The following is a 24,032-nucleotide window of genomic DNA, read 5'->3' on the forward strand; positions in this document are numbered from 1 at the left end:
AAATTACAAAGAGATGCCCATATGTGTTTAGCCTAGCTAAGCATAAAGTTTGGGAGCAAGCATAAGCAAGAGGAGTCAAGCTAAGATCCATGAGCTTACAAACTTACCCAGAAGCTAATGCTAAGTCAACAAACTAGCAAACTGATAAAGTAACATCAAACCCACCACCATTGTAGTAACAGCTAAATAAAATCCAATGTGAACTCAGTTGATTGACAGTTGATTAGATAATTTAAAATAGACCGGTTTCACAAACCAGCTTCAAATATGTTGAAATAGCTAATGTATGCTATTTATACACTGCAACTAATTACAAAGCTAGCAGTGCGGTTAAGGTTAGCTAACGCTTCAGTTGAGCAGTTAAATAAATAAAAAACACTCAGCCGTGGTGTAGTTCGTTTATAGTCTAGCATTACCTTTTTCTTCTGGCGATTATAGTTGCTTCAAAAATCATAAAAGTGGTGTTCATTATCAACATATTTTTGGAAAAATCCCAATCAGCTTTTTGTTGAAGGAACCAGTAATGCTAACCTCTGCGGTTTGTATAGGTTTTGCGTAATAATTGATTGATTTTACAATAACACAATTGTATGACAAGAAAAGCTTCTTATTTAAATTTTATAATTTGCTAGGTCATTGAAAGAAAGAAATTAAATAAATTAAAATAAAATGTTCTCATTATAATGAGCAAATAGAAAAATGCTACTTTATGTGAGAAACTTTTCAATGCGGGACTTTTACTTGTAAAGTAGTGATTTCTACAGTGTAGTACTTTTACTTACGTTAAGGATCTATATACTTGCTCAACCTCTGGATAAGAATCTAATGCAGCATGGTTTAATGAATTATCAGCAGTAATGAAAAATCCTACATGATCCTGAGGATGATAAAACAATGATTGGTTCATATAGTTATTTCTTGCTTAGAAAGCAGTGTGTAGCACGGACTACAGTAGCACACACTGCAGGTACAACAGCCGGTCAGGTGGGAGAACTGGTTGTCGTGGAGGAAATTCTCTGAGGGAAACTAAACAGACTAAAGAGCAGCTTAGCTGAGGAAGGGAAGACCAGATGAAGAAGAAGATGGAAGAGCATCCAGCAGCAGCAGGAGGAGGAGGAAGAAGAGGAGAAAATGTCAGCCTGCAGGACATCATGAGAGGACGGATAGACGGAGCTCAGAGGACGAAGAAGAACTCAAACATGATCCGAGTGTTCATCAGCTCCTGCTTCACAGGTCAGGTCACTTTAATGCTCTCTATATTATACATAGCCAAACCAAGAACTACTACTGTGTACAAGTACTGTCTGTATGCAACCAGTGTGTGTTGCACTTGACATTTTGGGGGGGTCAACTAAATATTTTGAACTTGTGAAAGTGGACATTTTGGACTTACCAAAGCAGGAAAAGCAGGTGGAATTAATATCATTAATGGTGGCTCATGGCTGCATTCCATTTATTCTGGACAAAGCCAGAATGTCTGCTGTTAAAAGTTTCTATTGTGGCGTCATACCTTGTAAAACTGTGAGAAAAAACTTTGCAGGAGAAGTTCAAGTTGTGAATGAAACGATTTGTAGAGAGGATGAGAACTAACATCTGGGCACTTTGGTATCATACAGTTTTCAGTGTTTTTTATTTCTATCTAAAACCACAAAAGTACCTTACCTTATCTTGTAATTATGAGTTACTATCTTACAATTTCAAGATAATATCTCATACTCATGTGAAAGGATCTCAGAATTACCAGATCCGGATCTCTTAATCATGACAAAAGATGTCATAGATATGAGAACCGTAAGGTTGCCTAGTTCGATAAAGTTGGAAAGATATTTGCAGATTCGGACTTCCAAGAACAATACCACGTGTAACAAAAATATTCAATAACTTCACTGTCATGCAGAGTTATGAAACTTCGTCAGTGGTCTCCACCTGGTTATACAACAACACTTTGTCACTGACTTTGGCATTTTTTGGGTGAATTTCTATTCAGAAAAATATTTTATTTAGCCCTGTCTCTGCAGAGGTAATTTCAGATCCTGATTCTGCTTTAAACTCTTTTTTGGGGTTTTATCACTGGCTGTGTTGCTTCTCTCTGGTCAGATATGAGCAGCGAGAGGAAAGCCCTGCTGGAGAAAGCATACCCAGAAGTCCTTGCTTTCTGTCGCAGTCTGGGGCTGGTGTTTGAGGTCAGTTATGTAAATGAAATGTTTAAGTTGATGAAAAAGACTAACTGATAGTATGATCTTTAATGTGTATGTACTGTGTGTGCGGTTTCAGTAAATAACTGCTCATTGATCAGTGGGGTCACTTCCTGTTCAGGTGGTGGATCTACGTTGGGGGATCCGAAGCGACTCGTCTGGAGATCACGAGGCCTGCGAGATCTTCCTGGAAGAGATCAAGAGCTGTCAGAGGATTTCAGCCGGTCCAGCTTTCATCGTGAGTCTCTCGTCTTCCTTAATCAGAATTCAGATTTTTATCATCTTTATCGTTATAATAAAAAAGCTATTCTGTAAAAAAGACACAAGCTGGATTTTTTTTGTTTTAACTTGAGTTAAAGTTGTGAATCGCACTGTGGTTTGATCAAATTCTTTGAAACATATTTTGACCCATTTATTAATTTTTGCATCGGGTGTCTTTAGCTGCTACATAAACAGGGCTCTCACACATCCAGGTATTATCAATAACTTTCGGCTTTGGAAATGTTCAGGAAAAAACCAAAATAAAACAAACAAAAAACAACCTACTTAACATTTCAGCTCTCACTTGGTGTGCTTCAGAACTCTAACAAGGCTGTTATATGCTGGCATAGGTATCAAATCCCCCAAAACATATTTCTGTCAGATGGCCTAACAGCACCTGACGAGGTGTAAATGAGATCATAAGACACCAGATGTTTGGTGTCTTGTCAATCGCCGATGACTCAATCAATCAGTGATTAGCTGAACTTTACATCGGAAAATAGTCTAAAATTCGCTGATCAAAGTCAGGCATTTAGTTTTTGTTCAACTCACATTTACTCCCACAAGTGCTTTACGACGATTAAAAAAAAAAAAGCCCTGGAATATGATTTATTTAAAGAATTGGTTACCTAAATAAAAGACTACAAACTTTACATCAAAGACAAAGTAAATATTAGCCAGACGGAAGAAGTCTGCAGAGATGGATATTACAATGGCAATCAAACAATCACAATAACAGTGGTTATTCCCATGCCGGAGATCACTGGAGTGGGTGGATTTAAAGGTTTGGACCCAGGCAAGACATTTCCTTCTCTGGGGAACAAAAACATCAAGAAGCCACAATACTGTCTAGTGTATTGGATGGTTATATTTTTATTAGATGTTTCTGTTGGAGTAGAAGTAAAAGTGAATGCATGTGATAAAGCATTTAACCCAGGATTATCTTTTGGCTCATTCTTCCTCTCTTCTTTACTTCCCTGCATCTGGGCTCCAAAGGCTCTGCTGGGGAACCGGTACGGCTACCGAATACTTCCTCGCCTCATCCCAGAGAAACAGTTTGAAACCTTTTTGTCCAGAATCTCCAAGAACCAAGAAGGCGTCAAACAGCTGAATAAGTGGTTCTTAAAAGACAACAATGCGGTCCCACCCACTTACGTGCTTCAGCCAATCACGACTCACTTCCCCCACTACAGCGACCTCCGACCTGAGAGCGGCCCGCAGCGGGACAAAAACCTCCTCTCTTGGCGATCCACAGAGACTCAAGTGTTGAAGCTCCTACGCTCCTCCGCCACGGACGCCGAGGCAGCTGGTGACATCATAGCCGAGCAGAAACAACGCTTCTTCACATCAGGTCAGGGATGTCTCACACAGTTTGTCTCCGTCTCAAAAGTTTTTGTGAAATTTGATGGTCTCTATCTTCTTTTCCGCAGTCACAGAGCAAGAGTTTGAGCAGGGTTTGTTGAAGGACAACAGCGAACCGTCGGCTCTGCTCTTCGTGCGAGATATTCCCTGCCAGAAGGTAAGGGATGGTCCCAAACGTCTCGCCAGGTTAATGGACATGACCGCCAATGGGCTGCTAGACACAGAGGCTCAGGGACTCCTTGCTGGCCTCAAGTCCCGCCTCAACACTACACGGCAGAAGATCCTCAACTTGCACTGCGTGGAGCTCAGCAAAGGAAGCATCGACCCCAAACGCAAAGAGCACGCCCAGTACCTGGACAGGGTCTGCGAGCAGTTTGTCACCCAGATGAAGGCCAGGGTTGAAGCGGTGGTCAATTCGGTGGTGGGGGAGAGGCGTAGGAGGATTTGGGGAAGCATTGAGGAAGAAAGGGAGGAAATCTCAGATCGGGTGGTTGAAGAAGCTGTACGACACGCCACCATGAGCACGGAGCTGTGCAGAGGTCTGTACGGCAGGGAGGGTCTTCTGGGTAAGCTATGCTGCGCCATGTGGGAGTCGACCAACGTCCGCCACAGCCCGCTGGTGGTGCACGGGGATGCTGGGATGGGGAAGACAACTCTGCTGTGTAAACTGGCGCAGGAGATGGGTAGTGTTCTGGAGGCCGGGGGCGCGGTGGTGATCAGGAAGCTCTCGGATCGCCATCCTCGGAGACCAGACATCGACTACGTCCTCCGCAGTGTCTGCGTCCAGATATGTTTGGCTTGTGGTTTGGCTCTGCCCTCGCCACTGACGGCCAACACTCATCTGGAGTTGCTCCCGTTCTTCAGGAATGTCCTCACCGAGGTTTCCCAGCAAGGGAACACTCTGCTGATAATCCTGGATGATCTGGATCAGCTCTCAGACCAACATCATGCTCACAAACTCCACTGGATGCCCGCAGACCTCCCACCCAACATCCACCTTGTGGTATCCATGGATACCAACAGTGAGGCATTCGCTAACATGCGGCTGAAGTTGAAGAGTTTGGAGGGTTTCTTTGAAGTGGAACGTTTGTCCCGTGACGGCGGAAGACAGATGATGGAATCGTACCTGCGAGCATCTCAGCGAACTTTGACCCCAGAGCAAAGCAACACCGTGCTGCAGAGCTTTGAGCAGACTGGCAATCCTCTGCACCTCACACTGATTCTGTCTGCAGCCAAACGTTGGACATCCTTCACCCCGCTCATGTCAACACACCTGGGCCCCAACACACAGGAAATGATGTCACAGCTCTTCTTGATGTTGGAGGAGAAACATGGAAAGGAGCTTGTGGGCGGGGCCTTAGGCTACATCACGCTGGCAAGGTGAGGAGATTTGTTGTGTAAACAGGGAGGGCCACCTCCGAGTCTGTGAAATAAATGCGGAAGTATCTTAAACCTACATTCTTTCTACTGCCGTCGGGGGGGTATAGAGGTCTATGAGAAAATAACCCTACTTCTTACTTGATTTGTTACCTCAGTAAACATTTTAAACATGAGTTTATAGTCTCAATCTCTAGTTTCAAGTCTTCTTCAATCATGATGTTCATTTAGTAAATTATGGTCCCATTTAGAATAAAATAGATAATAAAGCAGGGTATTCTTTAGAGTGTTTTATGGAGTTTTTGTCTTTCAACAATAACCCTTTCACAATGTGTTTTCAGTTCATGAAAATTATTCGTAACATTTCAGTCGCCTAAAACTGTCTTATTTAGCTCCACTCTCTAGTGTCACCTCTGGTTGCAAAAAACAAGATGGCGATCGCCAAATTGATGAACTTGGGGCTTTAAAACGGCAGTCCACTTCTAAAGTCTATGCATGTAACTCTGTGTTAACAGATCACAGTACTAAGAGATGGTGATAATACTATATGCTAGTGCTAATTAGCAGCTTTGCCTGTGTTTGTTTGTAGATAAGAAGGAGACTTTAGCAGGAATGTGGCTCTTATGATAGAACGGTGATGCTACTTCTTCACGCAAATATATGATATTGGAGAACCAGTCGCATTCTGCAAACACAGGACGCACAATACTAAAGCCAAAATGTCTCAATTTTGTCCAAAATAACAGAAAAACCAAGATGGTTGTGAAACAAAATTTAGCCATAATAGGGATAAACTTTACAGAATATATAATGGAATAAAATTAACTTGCAAATGTCAACATTGTTTAGCAACAAGGGGCTTTTGAAATGCATATTATTTCTTTAATAAAACAATATTAGCATTAAGTTTTAAACTAGTTTGAGTGTTTCTCTACTGTAGCCTGTAGAAAAAAGGATAAACAATGATGTCTCCTAGAAATAGCATGTATGTTAGTTCTGGTATGTTTATATCTGAAACATGTGGCCACAACAGTGTTAGTACTAAAATAAAAACAATAATGATAATAATTATTTTGAACAAATCGTCCACAGAACATTGCGAGGCTTAAAACAATGAAAACAAACTGATCTTCTGACTCCTCAGAGAAGGTTTGCTGGAGGCTGAACTGCGTGACATCATGTCTCTGGATGATGACGTCATCAGTGAGGTGTACAGGTACTCCCTCCCTCCGACCCCCTCGTTGCTCCGGCTGCCTCCCCTCCTCTGGGCTCGACTTAGACGGGACCTCGAGGATCAGCTGGAGGAGCGCTGGACAGACGGGGTCGCCGCCATCGCCTTCAACAACCGGTGAAGGAAAAAAAATGAATATTTATATTTATATAAAGATAAATGATCACACAAAAGTAAAATGTTTGAGTGAAATGTGAGTGTGTGTTTGTTGCACATTTGTGCAGGCATCTGTGCGAGGCGGTTTCAGCTCGGTATCTGACATCACAGCGGCGGGGGAAGAGCCTCAGGATCCTGGCAGAGTACTTCCTGGGTCAGTGGTCAGGAAAACTGAAGCCGATTGCCCTGCCTGGCCTGAGGCTGCTCCTCTCTGACAGAAAGGTACCAACGACACAGAACCAGGGGGCAGCCTCTGGGCCTGAAGAGTGAAGTCAAGAAAGTCTTTAACTTGCATTCTTTTTACTGGCCATCAGGGGGCAACTCCTCTGGATGCAAAAAGAAGTCAGATTGTATAGAAGTCTATGAGAAAATGACTCTACTTATCTTTTGATTTATTCCCTCAGTAAACATTGTAAACATGAGTTTATGGTCTCAATCTCTAGTTTCAAGTCTTCTTCAATACAGCATGATGTTCATTTAGTAAATTATGGTCCATTTAGAGTCAAATAGAACATAAAGCAGAGTATGCTTTAGAGCGGCCAAAACACGAAACTAAAGACTTCTGACGTCAGTCCTAAAACTATTGGGTGATCTCACGACGACTCTTTCCACTCAGAGAACGCATTCTGCTACAAAATGTAACTCTGCAAATCATTAGCTGTAGTAATTTTATTCACAGGAACTGACATACCCGTACTTCAGCTAGCCTGTTTGTTGGTGGTGTATTTTGATTGGCTGTATGGTGTCAATGCACTATAAAGGTCCCGCCCCAGCCAATGTGGTTTGCTCCAGGATTGGCCAACGTCAGGAAGCTTCAGGAGCTGCCCCATCACCTGCTGCATGCCGGCCTTTGGGACGAGCTGCGACAGGAAGTCATTGGTAAGATGTGGGAAGAAGCTTAATATAAATATTAATTATATGTTAGTATTTTTTTCAATACATCACCTACTGTGTAGATATATGGGGCAAACACATATAAAACCAACAGAAACCTTCATATTAGAAAACAGAGACATAAGAAATAGCATCAAATCACATCCTGAACATTAAAACAATAAAAAAAAGATCTTATTGGTTAAAGTATTGCACAGTTCTCCTCTCCTCTAACTCATTTTCCTCTGACTTCTGCCACCAACAAGGCATTTTTGGACAGGTATTACTGGATATCTTCTCTTTTTCGGACCATTGTCTGTAAACCCTAGGGATGGTTGTGTTTTAAAATTCCAGTAGACCAGCACTTTCAGAAACACTCAATCTAGCCCATCTGGCACCAACAACCAAGTTCAAAGTCACTTAAATCCCCTTTCTTTCCTATTTTGATGCTTGGTTTGAACTTCAGCAAATCGTCTTGACCATGTCTACATGCCCAAATCACGTTGCTGCCATGTTATTGACAGATTTAATATTTGCATTACAGGTAAACGTGTGTAGCATATATATTTTATTTTGTCAGTCACACCTATAATCCATTTTTTTGACATTTAATTTGTTAACTGAATAAGCACATTTGTTTTCTCCTTTTGTTTCTTTCTTCACGTCATTTTTCATGTGAATATATATTAAATAAGAAAGATTTAAAATGGCATCATTCAGAAAAAATTTAATTGTATAAAAAATGTTGGTGAAAATGTATAGAAAGACATATTTATGATAGTTAAACTATTTTTTGTCATTTTGAAACTTTTGAGTTCCAGTATTGTTTACTAAATCATTTTTTTGTATTTCTACAAACCAGTTCAGTGGATTTATTAATTATTATAAATTAGTGTTGTTACTGTTTCTTTAGGCAGTGCTGAGTGGCTGTACTGTAAGAGCAGAGTGTGTGGGGTGTCCAGTGTGATCCAGGACCTGGATCAGTGCTCCCAATATATGGACTGCACTGAGACCAGGCTGGTCAGAGACACTATGGTCCTGATCAAACCCAGTCTGGACTTCCTGGACGGTCACATGGGTCAGTTATTCTGTATCAATATTATATTTGTATCAGTTTTGGTTTTTTTGAACATTTTGTACCAAATGTTTCCAAATATACAGTGTGTGCTTCAGAACTTAACTTTGAGAACAAAAAATATTCTAAACCAAAATAAATGAAATAAGAAATTAATTAAATGTTTTTATAAAGTGCAAACAAATGCAGTCATTTGTTTTTTCTCTGCTTTCAGACACGTTTCTATTTTACTCCGAGCTGTTGGCCAGACTCTGCTCCTTGGCCACGCGTTTCCCCTCTGTGATTGGTCAGCTGTGTAGCCAATGTGAGGAGAGGTTACTGATGTGTCCCGAACCGATCCTCATTCCTAAGTGCAGTTTCCTGCAGCAGCCAGGGGGGGCGCTACAACACACACTGACCGGACTGCAGGGAGGTCAGAAATATTAGGTTGTTACTCTGAAAGAAGCACAGAGTTAGATAAAGTAGAGCTACATATATTACTTATGGTTTATATCAAAAGTACATGTTGAAAGAGAGTAATTTGAAATGGTTTTAGTTCTAACTTCAATAAATATCTCTGTTGAAGCAAATTATAGGAGGTTAAAAATTTTTAGTCAGCTTCTCTTAATTTCAATTTCCCAACTGTACTTTAGTTGTCTTTTAAAAATTCGGAAATTGGACCTTCAGAAGTCGGTCCTAACTTTTATAAGTTTATTTTGTTAAGAAACAATGTTATGACAAGTATTTTTTTGCATTTAACCAAAGCAAGCAGCTATGTGATATGCGCTGCTGATTATGGCTGGCCTGGAATTTTATTTATAGAAAAAAAATCCAATTTAAATCATGACCTTGGTCAGAAAAATAACCATTTTCCTCAAGCAGTTCAGTCTTGATGAGAGTATTGTGAGGTTCGACAGGTGCTGCATTTGAGTTTTTTTCTGTCATTTTGTCTTCAGGTGTGCTTTGTGTGGACGTCTGTATGGAGGCGGGGCTTCTGGTTGCAGGCTCGGATGACGGCATGGTGGCGGTCTGGAGCCTCGCTGATCAGAGGCTTGTATACTCACTGCTGGGACACACAGGTCAGTCTATGTTCATTAAAGAATTTGAATATGTATAATGATATTAATGATAACAATGATTTGCGTGTAGGTGCGGTTCTGTTTATCAAAGTGGTTGGAAGCGTCGCCCACTGCTTCTCATTGGCTGCTGACGGCTCTCTGAGGAGGTGGAGCCTGATGGACGGCCAACAGCTGCTCTGCATCCAGGAGGCTCTACCTGTTGACTCCACCCCTTCCTCAGTACACCTCCACCTGTCTGAACAGCTGATCTGTGTTTACACCAGGACACAGGTAATACCTATGACTAACACTGCTACTGCTACTACTACTACTACTACTACTACTACTACTACTACTACAGCTTGCTTTTACCACTGTTAATGCTACTGATATTACAGTTGATGTGGGGAACTTTAACTGGTTCTGAAACTGTCTCAATTTTATACTGATGCCTCTATATGACCTTAAGAAAGCAAGACCACCAGTGAGAAGATTGACTGTTTCTATTGAAGTCACTCTTAAAGGTTGTGTTGATGCCACCGGGTTGAATTCCGTGAAAAATCAGACATAATCATGCAGGTTCACAGGAAACTCATTCAGCTCTGTCTCCAGTGAGGCCTCAGGCAGCGACCAGCCCACTGTGAACTGACCCAAATGCGGCTTCGGTGCTGCCTTCGACCTGCAGTTTTAGCTTCAAAGTGGGGCGGAGATGACGCCTGGCAGCAGCGTGTCCTCTTTCTGCTCCAGGCCCAGGAGAACCAGAACCAGGACTGCGTGGGTGCTCGGAAACACTACCACTTTGTCCAGATGGGCCGCCAAAATCAATTTGAAGTTTAATTTTTCGCAGAGTAGCTTTAATATTTACTACTACACCTGCTACTATTACTACTACTACTAACATAACTACTAGTTCTACTGCTTTTACCACTGCTCATACCACTGATATTGATATTGATATTCACTATTACTTTTACTACTGCACATCTTTACCTTTAAGATCATTTCTGACCCTCATTCAGTGAACGGGTTTGTGTTCAGAGGGTTTTGTTGTTGTTGCAGGTGAAGGTGTGGAAGCTGGACGGAGCTGAGCTCCTCCTCAGCAGCAGCAGTGATGACGACGGGTCTGTGGTTCTGGGAGTTTTGGGAGAATCCGTCCTTCGTCTGTGTGACTCTGGTCTGGTCAGAATATCTCATCCTGCTAATGAGACTCAAACTGTTGAGACTCGGCTGGAAAACTCACAGAGAGGTTTAACTCCTGTGAAATCTGTTATGTTACCCAAACGCGGAAAAGTGTTTGTGGTTTCTAAAGAAGGATTCCTCTATCAGGTATGTGTTTCATTCATCTCTTTTTGGTGTGCAAAATGCAATGTCTGTAGACTTTGGCGCAGAGTATTCAATTCCTTGAACCTCTTTTTTTTAAGATTTTGTAACTAGTTACTTTATAAATTGGGAATTTTGCCCAGAAAAAGTTTACAGCTGAAACAACTAACTGATTAATCTATTAGACGAGTTAAAGAAAATGAATTGGCATCTTTTTTAATGGTCTTTAGGTTTGAAGTAATTTTTCATGGCTCCAGCTTCACAAATTTGATGATTTGCTTCTTTTCCTTTTAATAATGTTTATAATTGTAATGTATTTATAATAATGTTGAGGTTTGGACTGTTGGTTGGACAAAATAAACATTGTGAAGGTATCACCTTTACAAACCTAGCAATCGATTAATGGAGAAAACAATCAGTAGATTAATCCATAATTAAAATAATCATTAGTTAATAGATCAAAATGAGCTCCACCTCAAACAACTACAACAGTAACATTTTGCTTTTACATGAATGCATGAGTAATAATAATCTAATGATCTAGTATCTAATAGTATAACAGTCACACTTTCTGTTCTGTTTCTTTTAAACAGGCCCTATTATGCTATTTTCCAGGTGCATATTTTTATCTCAAGTTAGTTACAACATGTTTACATCATAATCCGCCTTGTTTTTCTCATCCTGGCTGTCCTGCAGCACCTCTTCTCACCCTCTCTCTGAAATGCTCCGTTGTAGTGCTTGCTCCTCCCTCCAGAAAGCAAAGTCTGCCCTGATTGGTCAACTAGCCCGCTCTGTTGTGATTGGTCAACGTTTCACATATCACCGTTTCAGCTCGGTCTCTCTCTTTTCTTGTTTGAGGGCCTAGCTCGCCAGAAGGAGTTTTACATCACTTCCGTAACATTATGACCTCATAAAGTTACGGAAGTGAAGGAGAGAATTCAATGGAGCCGTTTCAGGCAGCTCAGGAGCAGTGATTCTGAGGGGGAGGGTAACTCCTTTTAGGCGTGGACTTCAGGGTTTACACTCTACGGACCTTTTACATGTACAAAATATATATAACACACTAAAGAAGAGAGAAAAAGTGGAAAAGCATAATAGGGCCACTTTAATACTTTCAGAACATTTCCCTGATCATACTTACATTGTTTTACTTAATGCAGGACTACAATGTAGAACTAGCACTTTTGCTTGAGTAAAGAATCCGAATACTTCCTCCAATACTGTTCGTATATCACAGCCAATACCAACCCATAGGGGGAACCTAACACAGTAGCCTTATATTCAACATTCAAAACCCAGAATAGTTATTTTTATTTCTGCTACACACGATAATAACTGATAATGGTGATATTAACCTTTCTTTCTGCAGATTTCCAAGACAGGGAGACAGACAGCCGTCAAGTTTCCTCTGGTTCCGTCTTTGCTTTCAGTCACTGAAGATGAAAAAATACTGATAGCAGGTATGACTCTGTTATTAATTTAACTAATGAAATAAGTCAGTGTTTCTTGACTAAAAAACAAGCTGCAGCTACAAAAACATAAAAAAACCCCAGTGCTTAGGTAGTTTGTTTCCTCTGTATTCATCAAAAACTATACAGGATGTTCTTTATTGAAAAAATTAAATAATATCCGAACAATTTATTCAGTAGTGAGGCGTTCTTCATGTTATCCTCCATGTTCAGCATTTGCATAACCTGCTTTCTCAGAGTAACCTGGCCTCATGCAATCATAGTGTGAAAGAACGGTTACTGTGTTCCAGCTGATCACTGTCTGTGTCCTCTGCAGGAAGTGAGCGGACTCTGAGCCTCTTTAACATCGACAGAGACTCTGTGGACGGATTCCTCGACCTCCAACACGACGACAGCGTTTTGTCCAGCTGCGTTTCATCAGACTGCAGACTGCTCGCCTCAGGAGCTGCTGACCAACTCATAAGAGTAACAGAATAAGACACAGTAGATGTAGATGGTAGAGTTGACGGTAAACTTTATGTGCTGGCAGCAGCTTCACAATTAAAGCCATCTATCTGCTTCACAATTGGAGTAAAGGCCCTAATGTATCTTCATAGCAAAATCCTTCAAGTTGCTTCCCAGTAAAGGCCCCGCTTCCCAGTAAAAGCTGTGAAGATATTATCCAACTGCTTCACAGTAAAAGCCCTCTAAATGCCTTACAGTTGGAGTAAAGGCCCAAAAGTTGCTTCATAATAAATATTTCCTGCTGCTACACTGTAAAGCTCCCCTGCTACTTCACAGTAAAGGCCCACTACCTGCTTCACAGTAAAAGCTCTTTGGCTGAATTACAGTTAAGGCTAATTCAGCAGCTTCACAGTTAAAGCTATTCCAGCTGCTTCATGGTTATCACCCTCCAGTTGTGTCACAGTTAAAGTTATGACAACTATTTCACAGTTAAAGCACCCTACTTGCTTCACAGTAAAAGTTAATCAAGCTGTGTCACAGTTAAAGTTCATTTAGCTTTTGTATAGTAAATGAATCCCGATATTTCACAGTTAAATTCTAGCTGCTTCTCAGTAAAAGCCCTCTACCTGCTTCATAGCAGCCGTCAGAAAGTTCCCCACTTATTGCTTGACATTTAAAGCTAATCCAGCTGCTTCACAGTAAAAAACATTTTAAACCGACAGTCACAAAGTTCATGAAATTGCTTTATGAATCTTACTGCAAGCGACAGTTAAAAAGTTAAGTGAGTCAACAGCTCTGGCTGTCACAGTGTTTTTTATATTCTGTATGAACTCTTTTGTCAGATCTGGTCAGTGACCACTGGAGCGTTGTTGGACACTCTGTGTGGTTCAGACTCTCCCGTCACGTCTGTCGTGCTGTATCACGGCTTTGTGGTATCAGCCTCGACGGCCGCTGCCAGCATCCATCTGTGGAGTCTGAAGTACGACACCCGCCACAAGCCCACCGCCCACATTCCTGCTGGCTGCGCCCATGTTGCCGTCACTAAAGACGCAGATCGAGTTTTCTACGTCCGGCAGCAGAGCCAGACAGAGGTCATCAGCTGGAACAACAACACAGGTCACTTCTGGTGCAAAGTTAGAGCACAGACGAAGTTAGAGAACAGACAAAGAGATGCACTTGTTTGTTGTTTTGCAAAATCATGGTAATCATGTTCAAGTTTAAAAGCACATTCAGCAACTTGAGACTCTGAAACCTCCTCCTGGATCTCCCTGCAGGTTCTCTATCTGAGCGTTTGGCGGTCTCTGCTGAGGTTTGCTGTCTGGAGTTAGCTCAACACAAACGGCTGCTGTTCTGCGGCCTAACAACCGGCACCGTCCTCATCTACCCGTTAGCCCTGCCCCAGGAGACGCTCTGTATCCCCCCTCCGGAGAGCCTCTCCAGGGTGCTCTGCCTGGCTGTCAGCTCCCAGGAGAAGCACATGGCGGTGGCCTACGAGGACTCAGTTTGTTTGTTCGAGATCAGCACCATGGACAGCTTCCCCACGGTGGAGGGACCCCTGGAGGGGTTCCGCCTGTCCCTCCTCCACGCCCCGCTGTCCTCCATGGCCCTGCTGTCAGACCGCAGGCTGCTGTATGGGACGAGCTGCGGAGAGGTGAAAATCCACGACCTCTGCAGCGGCAGAACCCAAGATTTGGAGCCTCATGGCAGCAGGGTCACCTGCGTGACGGTCAGTAACTGGGGGACCCATGCCCTGGTGGGCTCCAAGGACGAGGTCCAGAGGCTGTGGAGCCTGAGCCCTCTGGTCCTGGACCACACCATGGAGTACAAGGTCAGAGTAATGTACTACTGTACATCTGCAATACACCACCAGAGGACATGCTTTATGTTTTCCCCACTAACTACAAAGGATGTACATTTCCAGTGGTGTAAAAAGTATTCGGTACTTTTATTAATGTAAAAGTATGTGAAAAATCTGTGTACATGTTTATATTCAAAACATTGATGACCAACAACAAAAATGTCTATTATACAAAAGTAATTGTCTAAGCATCATTAATGTTGCAGCTGATACATGTGGAACTAATTTCCATTAATCCTAATCTATAAAATGTAATCAATTTTTTTTTTTTTTTTATATTTTTATTAGAAGCTGAATCTGTATAGTATTTTGTAACTAGTAATGTCTAATTAATGCAGTGCAGTGAAAAGTACAATATTGGGTTCCAAAATGTAGTGAAATAGAAGTATAAGGAATAATAATAATGGAAATATTAAATAAATAAGCAAAAAAAAAAGTAACTTAAAATTGTACTTGTACTTTAGTAAAAAAAAATGTTTTTACTTACATTCCACCACTAGTCATTTTCAAAATCATACCATCAGATTAAAAATAACTTTCTACTCTCCATGTAGGCCAAACTTGAAATGAAATGATGATAACATTTTATTTCAGTTCTCCCTATTTATCATTTAGCACATGAATATTAACATATAATTATGTATTTGTAAGCAGATATAAGGACATTTTAAAGTTTTTATTAATGTACAGTATTTGTCAACATTTATCATTTTTATATATATATATATTTATAATTATAACTTAAGATAAGATAAGATAAGATAATCCTTTATTAGTCCCGCAGCGGGGAAATTTGCAGCTTATAACTTCTCCAATGAAGACACATATAATATTAATTACAACTGTCACGAAACGTTGTCATTCATCAAGTGTTTCCATATCAGCGTGTTATGGATGCTTCACAGAAGAAGTTATAGTTGTTGACAAATTTTGTACATTAATAAACAGTAATAAAGACATATCTGCATTTGTATCCTGATTCTAAATAGAGTGGAGGATCAAATAAAGTGTTCCTGCAAGGATTTTATCATTATGTACAATAACAAAATGTCCCAGTCTCTTCATGTCTTCAGTCTGACATCATTCTGCTGTTGTTTTGTCGTGATTCAGGGTTTTTTCTTCGAAGGCGTCCTCTCGGCTGCTTTCTCTGACAGCGACCAGTTTGTCTTCACTGGATCTCAGGACAGAACTGTCAAAGTCTGGGACGTTGCTACAGGTACGTACTGGTCTTCTGATGTACTGATCCGACACGTTTCAAAGCTATTTCTAAAAAACACGATTTATTCCAATAGAGATGAAGCGTCAAACTGACATGATTCCCAATTTTCTTTTTTATATCTTTATCTCTATCTGAACACAAGTCAATTATGTTGTTTTCTCCAGAAACATACATATTATATTACACACTGGTTAATAAAATAAATTGGTTTATAGGTAAAGGTCTGGGACTTTTACTTTGTATTACCTCCAAATGCATGCAGTAAAAATGCTTGTTTTTGTGTCTGTATGATGTCAGAGATCTCATCAACTCAAATTAAAATTTGCCTTTGTCAAGAATTATATATTTAAAAAAAAGATAATTAAAGATAATTCCCCTCACAATTTAGTGGTACACACTCGATCTTTAAGTTTACTGCTGCTAATAATCTCAGTTCACTACAGATTCTGTGTCCGCTGAAAATTACATCAATGGTCTTTCGTAAACAAGAAATGAAAATTCTGATTATCAGACGAGTACTTTGGATAAAAAGGCCCTGTTGGCTGTCACTCATCTGTTTGTATTCTTTCGTTTTGTCCTGTCAGGAAACCTGCTGTACGTTCAGTACGTCTACTCCCCCGTCGTCAGGATGGTGACCTTCAAGAACGGCTTTGTGGCGTTGTCTCAGCAGGGCTCCGTCATCAGAGAGGAGTTTTGCTGCCCGTACCACGTCAGTTCGGACTACAACCCTCTGAAGAACATCAAGGCCCAGTACCGGGTCACCTCCAGGGAGAAGACGAACGGGGGCCAGCAGAGCCTCCAGGACTTCAACCCGGCCCAGTTAAACCTGAACCTCTTGAGCATGCTTGGAACAAATCCCTCCCCCACCTGTCTCATACTGTAGGACACCTGGGCCAAAAGTCCAAGGGCCTCAAGGCTTTGGGGAGTTTTCAAATGACAATGAGGGAAAAAGATGTATTTTCATAGTAGAAAAAATAATTAATTCAGTTGTGACCAGAGTTGATATACTTTTAACAACACAAGTTTCACATTAATTTAAAAAATGTGTTTATAACATGAAAAATGTATTAAAACTTATTTTTAGATTTCTGGATCCTCATATACTTACCAAAGTATGGCTAAATATTAGAAATGTAATGTAAATTTGAACAGTTTACACAATTAGGCCATATTTTGGCAATAAATATGAGTATATCATGAAGTGTAGCATTCAGATGGACAGAGGAGAGGTGGATGCTGCAGGACTCGAGAGAGTTTAAATTGAGTAGATCAAATTAAAACTTAGATAACCTGTAATAGGATATAATATATTCGATTAGTAGAGGACATGACTCCCCATACCTACAACTTGTCAAACTTAAAGATGAACACAAATCTGCAGTCCACTCCTCAGGTTCAAAGGGCATTTTAACTCTCTATTAAACAACAAATGAATTAAAGGATGTTGTTTTGTAAGGCAGTAGTGTGACAGACTGGAGGTCCACCTAAGAGTAAACAGAAACATGATTGGGCCATAAACACAGAGCAGATACAAGCCTTTCCTGTGAATCAGAGTTTGTATTGTGACTTTGAGTTAAACATTAACAGGAAACCTGAAGCACTGATCTACACTCTCTGCTGCTAGTTTCACACTCGACGTCTGAAACTTCGGGTTTAATCCTTGCTGTGATTCTCTACGTTTTTGTTTTTTCTTCCATCAAAGCGGAGAAGCAGCGATGGGGAAACTCTGGGCAGTGATTTCCTGTTTGTTGTTGAGTGTGGGAGCAGTGACAGCCCAGGGAGGTACGAGCTTTTCCAAATGATCTTACAATAACTATAAAGACACGGTTATACTATTTATATTAGTCATAGCAGTGCTCAAACTGTTAATTAATACTATGAAACGTGCTAGTGTAAACAGTTTCTTTATTAACCCGTGTCTCTTTAAAATGTCAGAAATCATGATTATAATTTGTCTAAAACCTAAATATATTCAGTTTCATCAACAGTGCAAGAAGTATTAAGACCTTGTAGTAAGAGTAGCAATACCACAGTGTAAAAATGCTATTACAAGTAGAAGTCCTGCATTTCAAATATTAAATAACAAAATTATCAGTATCGAAATATACTTAAAGTACCAAAAATTCAGATTATGAAGAGTAGTCGATATAATAATATGCATTACTATTGGTTTATAACTATCCCTGCATTAATGTGTTAATCACTTTAATGTTGCAGCTGGTAAACACCGTAAAAGTACTTCAAAAAAGTACTTGAGTAAATGTTCTTAGTTTCTTTCCACCACTGAATAAAATACAGTATATGACAAATAAATTCTCTCATCTGACGAGATAAAACCAGCATTTGTTAGGTACTTTTGCTGGAAGAATCAATAAAATAATGAATTTTTGAATTATTGAAAAAGTAATTGGTGATAAATAAAATAAGTGTACAAGGAAGCATTTCTTATTTCCTGTTAACATGATTGGGGTCATATAAAGGAGACACGCGTAAAATGTGTTCCAGCTCTCTTGAACTGAAAGCTACATTTAATTTAAATGGGTATTTCTATTTCACTCTGCATCAGAGGGAAACATAGACTGGTTACTTCACCATTATTATTCAGGTCACAGAGGGGTCTTATAAAAGATGATGGTTTATGATGGTGTATTTAAAATAAGAGTTTGAAATTTTGGTTGACCTTTGACCTCTGTGTACCTGTTGCAGCTCAGAATAGCAAGCGTCTGCTCCCTCAGTGGCTCACCGGCCTCATCGCTGTCAGCGGCTTCCTCTTCCTCATCTTTGTCATCTTCCTGGTGAAGAAGGCCTGGTTTGAGGAGCCCAAGAGGTCAGCCAGAGAAGAGTTTTTAATAAACTTATGTATATATTTTGTTTTGCTGGCTTTTGAAAACTTCCCTGAAACAAACAAATTGTAAATAGTACAATACTTACAATTATCTGATACTTTATACTCTTACTCCTCTACATAAAATTGACAGCTGTAGTTACTTTGCAGGATAACATTTATATATATATATATATCCCCACATTTTATGCCTTTATTTGACAGTGACAGTGGAGGGAGAAAGGAAAGACACACGATCGAACTTGGGACCATGTGGTATGACTTAGCTTTCCGTGTGGTCACACGACAAATAATTTATTTAACAAAAGAAATCAACAGCCATTTATCAAGCAAAATGAAACATATTCTGTTTTCTACCCCAGTAAAACGATTTGTTTGGTTTGCTGATTGGGCAAAACATTGAATTATTTTATGACAATTTACAGAGAAAACGCTTCATTGAAAAAATAATCATATTTTAGTTTTTGATAACTAAAGTAATCATTATTTACAGCTTTATACTGATTAAATAAAATTAGGAAGTAGTTTATGGACTTTCTTTTTGGTGTCAGGTGTAAATGTTACAGTTTTTATTGAGTGGGTTCCTGGAAATTCTAGCTTTGCTCTCAAAATCTTTACTTTCTGATAATTTATGGACAAAACTAAATACATTTTCACTAATAAAGTCTACATAAAGTGCATCTGTCTGCAGGAAGAAGACCTCTGTGGAGTCGGTGATAGAAAATGAATATGTCGACGGAAACACCTACGAGACCGAACTGGACATGGTCAGGTAGGACTACAACACTAAATACAGCTAAATACTTTATGTTACTTGTTCCCCCTCCCTCTCCCTGTCTCTTCCGATCTCTCTCTCTCTCTTTCACTCCCTCTCTCTTAAGATAAATGAACTCTTTAAAAAGCCTCTTGGATCAGCTGGAAAATGCATCGTCACAAAGCTGAAAACAGAGCTGATTTTCTTTTTAGAGATACATGGTTCTAACATGACAGCGACGCTAGAAACATATGATGATCGCATAGAATCCAACAGGATATAAAGGAGTTAAAATGAAACATACAGATTAATGCAGCAGTAATATTAATCCAAAAATATCATGCATAATAGTAAAACACTGTCAGGGAACATTTTACTTCACAATCTGTACATTAACTTTTCTTACTTTAGGTATATTTTGCTGGTAATACGTACATACTCAGTGTGATATTTGTATTTTAAGTAAAACATCTCAGTATTTCTCCCAACACTGATAAATACATTTTAATAACACAGTGTTTTTATCCATCAGGAGCAAAAAAGACATGAACACTTACGACAACATGGTGATCGACGCCACTGATGACAAAGCAACTGTCATGTGACCGTTCTGCAATGATTCTATTGGCTGTCTGAACATTGACCTCGCCAACTCTGGGCCGAGACACACAAAACACACAATTCTTTTGTATAAAAAAAACAAATTACATTTAATGAATGAAGTTTCTCATATCTGTTGTCTCGGTTGACTGGAGCTAGATTTTTTTTTGTTCTGTTTTCTTGTTTCTTGAAATTTTATCACTATTTACTTATTTACTTCCTGTAAGTCGCTTTGGATAAAAGCGTCTGCTAAATGACTGTAATGTAATGTAATGTATCATTTAGCAGAAAGTGTGAGAATATTATATGGATAATTAAAAAAATCTTTATTGGATCTTAGGCTTAGACTAAATTGATATACTATGTACTGTGTTTGCAAGTTTTTCAGTCACCTCTTGAGATTCAGAGCAGTAAACTATAGGAAAAGCAGCTGTTTGTCCTGTGATCCTGATTAATAAGTTATCGTCCTAACAAACTGCTGTGTTGGCTCTCATTACTGATCAATGAAAGAATGACCTTTGATTAATTATTAAACACACAAAAAAACATTAGGTCACATGTCTGTATTAACATCAGTACAGTGGAGTGTCTGTTGTGAGTTCACATGCTTGTAATAACAGCCGAACAGTCAAGTTTCTGTGGTTAGTTCACAGCCGGACAGCCAATCCTGGTCTTCGTCGTAGTGGTTCCTGGACAGTTTTCACATCAGAAACCTGTAGGTGACAACACAGACTGTGTCCTCTCACACCTGTACTGGACCACACACACCTAATGAAGAAATAAACAGATTATAATTAATACATAAGAGACTTCAGCAAGGTATATTTGTGCTTTCTTTACATTTTAATAGAACCAACATAGTTTAAGCACAAATCAAACAGAGCGGACATCAGAACAGACAGTCAGATCATTCAAAACATTCCTCACACCAGCTCAGCTGAGTCAGGGTCTCATCAGAGCCAACACAGAGCCTCTTTGGATCAATATCAATGAAATGGGCCCAACTGTAAACTTGCCCAAATACCCTAGCAGGAGGACCTTCTGTTACAATTTTTTCATGAAACTTATTCTGTAGCAGTCGGACTTGAGACTCCAAATCCTGCTACCGTGTGGTGCGATTTGTGTCACTAATCTCAACCTTGGGGCATTCCAAGACACAGCATAGTCTCCAAAACTACAATGGAACCTGTTTAAGTAGTTTCCCAAAGTCAGAGTTTTAAGTTTTTTGAGTCTATTTTTGTGGCCATAAAATGTTAAAAATGATAAGCTCAAATAAAAAGTATTGTGAGAATCTGAAGAAAGCTCATAAAAGGAAATGAGAGAATAGAAGAAAAAGACTGGCTCTGATTGATGGATGGATGGATGTTCCGTTTGATTTCTTTACAGGGAAGTTAGCATCGCAACTCGTTGCACTGGAACAACATGACAAAAAGTGTGTTCATCATCATGAAATACTTGCCATTGTCCTCCATCGCTTTCACCTAGAATTCAACCTTTTTTGTCACTGAGTAACTTAAGAAAGCCTTGCTGAGACAGAATGACCACTGGAGGAGGAGGAGGAGGGGAATGGAAGCTTCACCGTAATTTAACTCATCATTGAAGGACATTGTAATCACAAAGAAAACGACAGGATATGCTCTGTCATAGACATGGACATTCAGCGGGACAAAGACAAAAGCCTCCATTGGGGCGGGTGCTGAAGGGGAGGCAAAGATACTGGAAGACAATCGCTCTCCGATCTCAGTGTCATAGCTCAGTAAAATGTGAACATACAGACATGAAACACAAATTATATCATTCAGAGTGACTTCCACTTCCACAGGATATCATAATCTCCAATGTTCATCGAGAACAAACGTCCATAAATCCACTTAGAAATCCACAGGAAAAAGAAGACGCTTCAGGACTTGCCTGAAAATCATCATGTTTTTAAGTTTTCTACAGTATCAAAGTTATCCAGTGATGTTTGTCTGGACATCCATCGTTGTAATGCAAACAGGAGCTAGTAATAGCTAATTCAGCATACTTTTAATGGTTCAAATTCTACAAAATGTCAACAAATTAAGGCAAAACATTTTTTAATATTGTCTATGGATAAATACAATAGAAATTCTGGAGCATGGGGACACATGAAATAACTCCTTTTACTTTCGAACTCTCCGTCCTCATAACTTTCATTATTTTAACAGTTGTATTTCACAGGAATTCGGCTCAAGAGCGGCTCAATCTATTTATTATTCATCTATTGTGCTGTGACTAAAAGATCTCTTTATTTTCTCTATAAATAGTACCAAATTACATTTATTTCCAGGAAACATATGAGGAAATGATCAAGAAATGATGTAAAATAAAGTGCAACCTCAGCTGGTTTTTGGCAGCGACTCTGGATTAGTCCGGTGTGAAGGCAAACCAAAGCTGCAGGGTTTCCGTCGAGGTTTCTGACTGTTCGGACAAAGATTTAGACACTGGCACAAACATATCGGTGCTCATAATAATAAAATTAAAAAAGTACATTGTTAATTTCCAGTGAGATCACAAAAATAATTACAGTTCATCTTATCTGATATCTACAAATAAAAGTACCAAAAATTAAGACAGTGATTATGACAAAAGCAGGCTGAACATAAAGTATTTTGCACTTGATTGATATGTTTAAAGTACAGGATCCTGCTCAGCACAAACTGTTCTCCATTCTGAAACGCACAGCTGCTGATAAATACCTTCATACACATCTAAATATCTGAAAGGATTAGCAAACTGCGGTATCATAGTAGACTTCAGCAAAACACACAACTAGCTTCACGTTGTAGAATTTAAGAATGAAAGCAACAGTCTGAAATGTATGTAAATCCTCGTTCTCTCTTTGAACTAAGGCTGTTCCATTTAGGTTATCCGTTGACATTAATAAGTTACAAAAGTTATAAATTCATACGACTCAAGAGTTTGAATTGAGAGAAGGGAGTAACTTTGCAGTTTTTGAGTGTTAGCCAACGTTAGCCGAACGCCAGTTTGTCATTTCAACTAGGAAGAGATGGCTACAGCGCTAGCTTAAAAATTAGTTTCAGCAGCCAAACATATTTTAGTTTTTTGCTAGCGCTCATGTTAACTGTTGCAGAGTTTATTACTTTATTACTTACTTTCAGCTCACAAACTAGTTTGTACAAAACATTTACAGCCAGGTTTAACTGTTTTTTATCTAACTGACAAAGCTAATGTTAGCGTTCTTACGGTAGTGTATGTTTACAGGGGTCCTATGTTCCCCAGCTCAATATCCCCTTGATATGACTCATTAAGGAGACCTTTCTCCGCAGTAATTTTTACCTCGGTCAAATGTTCAATGTATGTTGAAATCATTCTCTTAAAGCGTACAGCCTATGATGTTACACTCCTTGAAAGCTTCATCCTCAAATTTGCTGGGAAGACATGTTATCTTGACTTCAGACATTTAGACATTGACATCCCCCAAGTGACTGAATGTTTTTTCACCTTTCAAACTACATCTGAAACCTCCCCATCCCTTTGTTGTAATGCAATTTAAACTTCAAAGATAGCCTTTACTTATTTCTCACAATGAGGACACTGTGAAAATAGGACCCTGGAAACATAGCGATGACCCTGTTCTTACACGGATGACCACCAATTATTTACACGTAATGGGTCGTGGTACATGTTATGATTCCTGCATTGCATGAGTGGGGTAAGGGGTACACTAAATAGTTAAACTTTCCTAAATAACATGAAAGCCCTCTGTTATTTTCATACCTTAAAAAGACCTTCCATTTTCATTAAAGGTGAATATTAAGAGATGTCTTTAAAGCTATTTTTCAACCCCTTCATCCATGCAGGAAACACATTAAAAACTAGTAATTGACGCAATCTTGCGGTCAACCCTAGAACATTTTTCATTTAACAAACTCACCCTTTATTTAACCATTATTTATATTCCACAACATTCC

At 39.6% G+C, this 24,032-nt stretch overlaps 2 protein-coding genes across 3 annotated transcripts; both read left to right on the forward strand.

Annotated features, from left to right (window-relative positions):
* Positions 1-1,130: 1,130 nt before the first annotated feature.
* On the forward strand, positions 1,131-16,796 carry nwd1 (NACHT and WD repeat domain containing 1; the record flags this gene model as incomplete). Its single annotated transcript, XM_054596013.1, has 19 exons — positions 1,131-1,233; positions 2,098-2,183; positions 2,317-2,433; positions 3,453-3,807; positions 3,887-5,198; positions 6,340-6,543; positions 6,651-6,804; positions 7,344-7,461; positions 8,369-8,533; positions 8,745-8,942; positions 9,466-9,588; positions 9,659-9,858; positions 10,627-10,893; positions 12,257-12,347; positions 12,673-12,821; positions 13,643-13,916; positions 14,075-14,628; positions 15,769-15,874; positions 16,462-16,796. Coding segments are annotated over 19 exons (4,875 nt in total), but the record flags the coding sequence as incomplete, so codon positions are not given.
* Positions 16,797-17,463: 667 nt separating this feature from the next.
* On the forward strand, positions 17,464-20,551 carry pdzk1ip1 (PDZK1 interacting protein 1). 2 transcript variants are annotated; one of them, XM_054596708.1, is made up of 5 exons: positions 17,470-17,659; positions 18,584-18,704; positions 18,927-18,977; positions 19,414-19,494; positions 20,009-20,551. In XM_054596708.1, exons 1-5 carry the CDS (start codon positions 17,593-17,595, stop codon positions 20,079-20,081), a joined length of 393 nt encoding a protein of 130 aa, XP_054452683.1. In that variant the 5' UTR covers positions 17,470-17,592; the 3' UTR covers positions 20,082-20,551. The 2 variants fall into 2 exon arrangements, with proteins under 2 accessions (XP_054452684.1, XP_054452683.1); XM_054596709.1 differs by lacking the exon at positions 18,927-18,977 and having other exon boundaries at positions 17,464-17,659.
* Positions 20,552-24,032: the final 3,481 nt, after the last annotated feature.

Source organism: Anoplopoma fimbria, chromosome 3, assembly GCF_027596085.1.
Source record: "Anoplopoma fimbria isolate UVic2021 breed Golden Eagle Sablefish chromosome 3, Afim_UVic_2022, whole genome shotgun sequence".
NCBI classification, from domain to species: domain Eukaryota; kingdom Metazoa; phylum Chordata; class Actinopteri; order Perciformes; family Anoplopomatidae; genus Anoplopoma; species Anoplopoma fimbria.

What these genes read in the sequence shown, in the direction of transcription:
- pdzk1ip1 (XM_054596708.1), top strand. Translation starts at nt 17,593, where the DNA reads ATGGGGAAACTCTGGGCAGTGATTTCCTGTTTGTTGTTGAGTGTGGGA. An exon ending in AGCAGTGACAGCCCAGGGAG is followed by an intron (nt 17,660 to 18,583) that starts GTACGAGCTTTT and finishes TACCTGTTGCAG; the next exon opens with CTCAGAATAGCAAGCGTCTG. An exon ending in TGGTTTGAGGAGCCCAAGAG is followed by an intron (nt 18,705 to 18,926) that starts GTCAGCCAGAGA and finishes TTTATTTGACAG; the next exon opens with TGACAGTGGAGGGAGAAAGG.